At 53.0% G+C, this 7,095-nt stretch overlaps 1 protein-coding gene across 1 annotated transcript; it reads right to left on the reverse strand.

The window, feature by feature from the left end:
• Window positions 1-963: 963 nt before the first annotated feature.
• LOC123429480 (protein SRC2-like) lies at window positions 964-2,187 on the reverse strand. Its single transcript, XM_045113508.1, has one exon. The coding sequence runs from the start codon at window positions 1,992-1,994 to the stop codon at window positions 1,179-1,181; it is 816 nt and encodes a 271-aa protein (XP_044969443.1). The 5' UTR covers window positions 1,995-2,187; the 3' UTR covers window positions 964-1,178.
• Window positions 2,188-7,095: the final 4,908 nt, after the last annotated feature.

Here is a 7,095-nt window from a genome sequence, read left to right on the forward strand (position 1 = left end):
GATGAAGAATCAAAACACCAAATCAAAAAAGAAGCACAAAAAAATGCATAAGAACAAAAAATCTGCAACTACACACACAGATAATCACACACAAAAAACCTGAAAAAGGGGGGGAAGACAGCCTACAAATACTTATGTACTAGAGCAGCAACTAAGCAAAACCTACAAAATCTTCTAAGAACAGCTAAATGTACTACTAAACAACACATACATAAACGAAAAAAAACAAGAAAAAATGGGGAAAAATAGACTCCTTACACACAGCTGAGCCCAAACTCGCGGCCCGTGCCGCCGCAGCTGCCGATCTCCTACGCGCGCCGATGGCTGACGCAGCTGTGAGCCTCCTCCGCGCACCGGTGGCCTCCGCAGCTGCCGACCTCCTCCGTGCACCCTGGCCGCCGCCGCTCTCCCTGGCCGCCGCCGCAGCTGCCGATCTCCTACGCGCGCTGATGGCCGACGCAGCTGTGAGCCTCCTCCGCACACCGGTGGCCTCCGCAGCTGCCGACGTCCTCCGTGCACCCTGGCCGCCGCCGCTCTCCTTTCCTCACCGAGACAAAGGAAACGCTGCGGCTGCAAAAACAGAAAACCTAGCCAAACACGGGCCTGGGCTCAAACTCAAAAAAAATGGGCACGCGAAAAATCCAACTGGGCCGCAAGCACGAATCACAAAGCAAACTCGATCTGACGGCTCACAGCGTGACTACGACCATAGCTCAAACTTAGCTAGCTACGTTTCAGCAAACTCGTTTAGATATATCCTTTTTTAGACAAACTAAAGACAAAAAATTTGGAACTCAGGGAGTAGTTATGTGCATCTTGAGTTTGATCCAAGGGTTTGATTGTCAGATATATACGAATTCCATCACATAAATCTATGCTCTAACTTCGCTTCGACGGCCGCACTTTGGATCTCGTATGCACGCGGTTCTTGTCAGTTTGTAATGTAATGTGAGCTTTGGAGGTTTCATCACTCCAAAAAAAAGGAATCGATCGATTAAGCAAGTATATATACTGCAATGAACAGCACGTAAATTGACAACACAGTACAGACAAAGTAGACTACAGGCTAGCTAGACCGTGTGCATTTCACGATCCTGATGAATATGCCCAGTTTTTATTCAAGTTTGACCTACTTATTTAGATATTATGTCTCCTGATAATATGAATATGCAAAGTTTTCAGAAGGCGACCCCTGCACCGTCGGCCGTGGGCTTGTACCCGGAGTCATGAGCCGTCTTGTCCGACGGCGGCAGATCGCCGAACACCATCCCGCCGAAGCCTCCGCCGAGAAGCCCCGCGCCGAGCCCCAGCGCGAAGCTGCCGTTCCTTACGTAGTTCTTCTGTGCCGGCGACGCAGCGGCCGCGCCACAGCCTGCAGCTGGCTTGGGCGCCGGTGGCATGCGAGCACACGCCTGAGGATAGCGCGGCGGCACCGCCGCCTCCGGCGCGTACCCCACCACCTGAGGATAGTAATGCCACGGCGGCAGCTCGTAGCCCACCACCTCGGCGACGGCGTCGTCCCAGCACAGCTCTTTGTCCTGATGATGCAGCGGCGCCATCACGGGGCCGAAGCGGTACGCCACGGTGAGCATGCCCCGGTTCTCGGTGCAGTGCACCTTCCGGACCGGGTACGACGCGCACCGCGGCGCCGGGCCGGTGCCGCCGACGCAGGCGCAGGCGAGCATGTCGGCGAGAGGGATGAACACCTCGCCGACGTCGCGGTCGTCGAAGCCGAAGAGGCGCTCGGTGCGGAGGAGCACGTGAAGGTAGGCGCCCGCGGCGGAGGCCTTGGCGGCCGTGGGCGGGACGGCGAACAGGAACGTGTCGTCCCACGTCGGGTGCCTGGCGCCGTCGCGGTCGGTCTTGCTGCGCTGCCGCGTGCGAGGGTCGCCGAGCACGGACGTGATGGCGTAGACCTCCATGCGGCTGAACACGTTGACGTCCATCAGGCTGTGGCCCGACACCAGCGTCAGCTCGAGGACCCTGTGCGCCATTGCTCTCTCGGCCCTGTTGGAGAAAGGGAGACAACGCACTACGTGGCTAGCTGCGAGCTTTGCCGTACTGGACTATGGCGGCCATGGCGCGCAGGGGTATGTATAGGGGACGGACGGGGCCACCTTCCAGCGACGTATTACGAGTCGGCCGCTCCAAGTTTGGCGCGCGGGCTAACATTCATATATGCATGGATGTGCACGCATCCGATGCCAAGGGAAATTTCAGCAGAATGTGCGCAACAGCTGCTAGCTTGCTTGTTGCTGACATTTCATATACAAAATTCCAAATTTTATATAAACTCTAAAGGTCTCATCTAGAACACCTATGGTTGAATCACTGAATTGTATAAGACTGCAGTTAGGTTGCTTCTGATGAAAGATTATTGTGCTACTTCTTTCCCACCGATATGACGCGACATATAATTTTCAAAACTACTGCAAGAGTGGAAGGTGCATGATATTTTCCACTAGACTAGATATCGATGGAATACAATTCACAATCATAACTGTGGACCAGTTGCATGCCCAATTGTCCACCAAGAACTGACAGAAAGAACTTCATGAATGATGTATTTTTTCGGAAAGGTGGAATTCTATAATTACAAATATATATTCTTATTTAGATGATAACTAGGTAACGAAGTTATTTGATTAAACTTGTGAATTTAAACGCTGGATAAAATCATTAAACTGAAGGACTAGACAAAATGAGCACCTAAGAAAAAAAATCATTTCTCAAATTGAACTTACAAATGACAATGAAACAAAACAAAACTCATATTTTTAGAAATGCTGTCAATACATTCAGATCAAGTGCTAGATTAATCAAACTCAAAACGCAGAGCTTGGGGTCGGCTGTCGCACCAACAAACCAAAAACGTTAGCTTGGCTCGGCCTATTGGGTTGAGCCCAAAAGTTCGATTCGCCGGTGCAGACCCATCTTTGATTCTACATAGAATATATTACTCCCTCTGTTCCATATTAATTGTCACCCAAACGAATGTATCTAGCATCGAAATATGTTAGCTAATCAGTTGCACTTAGCTCATCTGCAAATGTTTGTTTCTCTGAATAAGCACCGACAGCGTGTGTTATGTGCACGTTCGGTCAGTAGTGTTCAGTAGACAGTAGCTAGTTTCAGTTAGTCTGTTAGCTAAATTCGCTCCCAAGTTTCTGGTCATGGGATGGCATGATCGCGACGAGACTTGCGGGCGAAGTAGTGGCCTGATCCTTGCCCGACGTCGTGGGATGGCACGATCAGTAGGCCGGCAGGAGAATCGGCATGTTTACCAATTCTTTCGGCAGCCGTTGGTGGCGCTATGAATAACAGAAAACCAGAGAAAAGCTGCTGACAGTTGAGCGCAGCACAAAACCCTCGTCTCTGAAACTGCGTTCTCATCGTCTACCTCTCGATCTCTTCCACCCTCTCACGTCCGATCACCGGCGGGTAGCAACTACAAGTGGCATCAGAGCTAGGTGGTGTTCGATCCAGCCTACGCACCGGCGGTGTCTGATCCGCCGGCAAGATGGCCCCCAGCGATGACGAGAAGAACAGGAAGCGGGAAGACAAGGAAGAGGCCGGCGAAGTGGAGAGATCGCTGGCTCGCCTCTCAATAGAGGAGGGGTCGGGGGTACGCGTCATGGAGCGTGTCGTGCACGGTGGAGGGGGTGGTGCGCCCCCGATGATGCTCATGCGCATGAACTACTCCGACTGGGCCATGATCACGAAGCTGCAACTTCAGGCGGACGAGCTGTGGAGCGTCGTGGACACTGGGCGAGGCTCAGATCGCGACGACCGTTGCGCCATGATCGCACTCCTAAAGGGAGTGCCACCGGAGCTGCTGCACATCCTAGGCGCAAAGCCCACGGCCAAGCAGGCGTGGGACAGCCTGAAAACCATTCGCGTCGGCGTTGAGCGGGTATGCGAGGCCAAGGCCCAGACCCGACGCTCGGAGTACGAATCGCTCCGGTACAAGGACGGCGAGGGAATCGAGTCCTATGTGATGCGCCTGAGGACGATCATCGACGAGCTGGAGGCGCTCAGAGATCCGGTGGACGAGCACAAAGCTGTCCTCAAGGTTCTACGCACACTGCCACGACCATACCGCGAGATGGCGGTTGCAATCGAGTCCCTGGTGGACACCAAGCAGCTGTCACTCGAGGAGCTGTGTGGGAGGCTCCTTGTCATCGAGGAGCGCGAGCGCGAGCAGACACACGCGTCGGGAGGCCAACTCATGTACACGGCCGACGAATGGTTGGCCCGGCAACGGCAACTCGAGCTCAGCGGCGGCTCCCCCGGCGCATCGTCGAACGGCGGAGAGCATCGTGGGCGTGGAAACGGAAAGCCAAAGGGAGCACAAGGTGGAGGAGGTCGCGGGCAAGGTGCTGGCCGTGGCAACGGTGGAGCGACAGCACCCAGAAGAAAGGGAGACTGTCGCTACTGCGGCATCGCCGGTCACTGGCTGAAAGAATGCCGGAAAAGGGCTCGGGATCGCGAGCAACAAGACCAGCAGGCCAACGTGGCCGTGGTCGAAGGCGAGGTGGAGCAGCCTGGATTACTTCTCGCAGCCTGCGAGGTCCAGCCCGCCCCAACACCTGCTGCTCTGGACCCTGAAGGCGGCGAGATCTTCCTAAACGAAGCGCGGGTTGTACCCGTGGCCACGAATGATGATCGCTGGTACCTAGACACAGGCGCTAGCAACCACATGACGGGACGCCGTGATCTGCTTACGCAGGTCGACGAGTCCGTTCGGGGCACGGTCCGCTTCGGGGATGGGTCCGTTGTGCAGATCTGCGGGCGCGGTGCGGTCGTGTTTACCTGCAAGAATGGCGAGCACCGGGCTCTCAAGGATGTCTACTACATACCCCAGCTACGCACGAGCATCGTGAGCCTGGGGGCAGCTCGATGAGCATGGGTGCAGGTCCGTGATCCAGGATGGTGTGCTGTGTCTGTACGACAGAGAGCGCGTGCTGCTGACGCTGGTGCAACGGACGAGCAACCGGTTGTACGCCGTGGCTCTGAACTTGGCTGCGCCCGTGTGCCTGTTGGAAATATGCCCTAGAGGCAATAATAAATTAGTTATTATTATATTTCTTTGTTCATGATAATCGTTTATTATCCATGCTATAATCGTATTGATTGGAAACACAGTGCATGTGTGGATACATAGACAAAACACTGTCCCTAGTAAGCCTCTAGTTGACTAGCTCGTTGATCAAAGATGGTCAAGGTTTCCTGACCATGGGCAAGTGTTGTCACTTGATAACGGGATCACATCATTAGGAGAATCATGTGATGGACTAAGACCCAAATTAATATACGTAGCATGTTGATCGTGTCATTTTGTTGCTACTGTTTTCTGCGTGTCAAGTATTTGTTCCTATGACCATGAGATCATATAACTCACTGACACCGGAGGAATGCTTTGTGTGTATCAAACGTCGCAACGTAACTGGGTGACTATAAAGATGCTCTACAGGTATCTCCGAAGGTGTTCCTTGAGTTAGTATGGATCGAGACTGGGATTTGTCGCTCCGTGTGACGGAGAGGTATCTCGGGGCCCACTCGGTAATACAACATCACACACAAGCCTTGCAAGCAATGTGACTTAGTGTAAGTTGCGGGATCTTGTATTACGGAACGAGTAAAGAGACTTGCCGTTAAACGAGATTGAAATAGGTATGCGGATACTGACGATCGAATCTCGGGCAAGTAACATACCAAAGGACAAAGGGAATGACATACGGGATTATATGAATCCTTGGCACTGAGGTTCAAACGATAAGATCTTCGTAGAATATGTAGGATCCAATATGGGCATCCAGGTCCCGCTATTGGATATTGACCGAGGAGTCACTCGGGTCATGTCTACATAGTTCTCGAACCCGCAGGGTCTGCACACTTAAGGTTCGACGTTGTTTTATGCGTATTTGAGTTATATGGTTGGTTACCGAATGTTGTTCGGAGTCCCGGGTGAGATCCAGGACGTCACGAGGAGCTCCGGAATGGTCCGGAGGTAAAGATTGATATATAGGAAGTCCTATTTTGGTCACCGGAAAAGTTTCGGGCTCATCGATAGTGTACCGGGAGTGCCGGGAGGGGTGCCGGGGACCATCGGGAGGGGTGTCACGCCCCAAGGGGTCTCATGGGCTATGGGAAGAGATAAACCAGCCCCTAGTGGGCTGGAATAAGTTCCCACTAAGGCCCATAAGGTTTGAGAAGGAAAAAACACAAGGTGGAAAGAGTTCCCAAGTGGGAAGGTGGAATCCTACTCCAAGTAGGATTGGAGTAGGACTCCTCCACCTCCAATTTCGGCCAAACCTTGAGGGTTTGAGGCTGCCTCTTCCCTCCCCCTCCCTCCTATATATACTGAGGTATTAGGGCTGATTTGAGACAACTTTTGCCACGGCAGCCCGACCACATATCTCCACGGTTTTACCTTTAGATCGCGTTTCTGCGGAGCTCGGGCGGAGCCCTGCTGAGACGAGATCATCACCAACCTCCGGAGCGCCGTCACGCTCCCGAAGAACTCTTCTACCTCTCCGTCTCTCTTGCTGGATCAAGAAGGCCGAGATCATCGTCGAGCTGTACGTGTGCTGAACGCGGAGGTGCCGTCCGTTCGGCACTAGATCGTGGGAGTGATCGCGGGATAGTTCGCGGGGCGGATCGAGGGACGTGAGGACGTTCCACTACATCAACCGCGTTCACTAACGCTTCTGCTGTACGGTCTACAAGGGTACGTAGATCACACATCCCCTCTCGTAGATGGACATCACCATGATAGGTCTTCGTGCGTGTAGGAAAATTTTTGTTTCCCATGCGACGTTCCCCAATAGTGGCATCATGAGCTAGGTTCATGCGTAGATGTCTTCTCGAGTAGAACACAAAAGTTTTTGTGGGCGGTGATGTGCATTTTGCTGCCCTCCTTAGTCTTTTCTTGATTCCGCGGTATTGTTGGATCGAAGCGGCTCGGACCGACATTACTCGTACGCTTACGAGAGACTGGTTTCATCGCTACGAATAACTCCGCTGCTCAAAGATGACTGGCGGCTGTCAGTTTCTCCAACTTTAGTTGAATCGGAATTGACCGAGGAGGTCCTT

Source organism: Hordeum vulgare, chromosome 2H (assembly GCF_904849725.1).
Source record: "Hordeum vulgare subsp. vulgare chromosome 2H, MorexV3_pseudomolecules_assembly, whole genome shotgun sequence".
Lineage (NCBI taxonomy): Eukaryota > Viridiplantae > Streptophyta > Magnoliopsida > Poales > Poaceae > Hordeum > Hordeum vulgare.

Coding starts and splice junctions, on each gene's coding strand:
- LOC123429480 (XM_045113508.1), bottom strand. CDS start 1,994: ATGGCGCACAGGGTCCTCGAGCTGACGCTGGTGTCGGGCCACAGCCTG.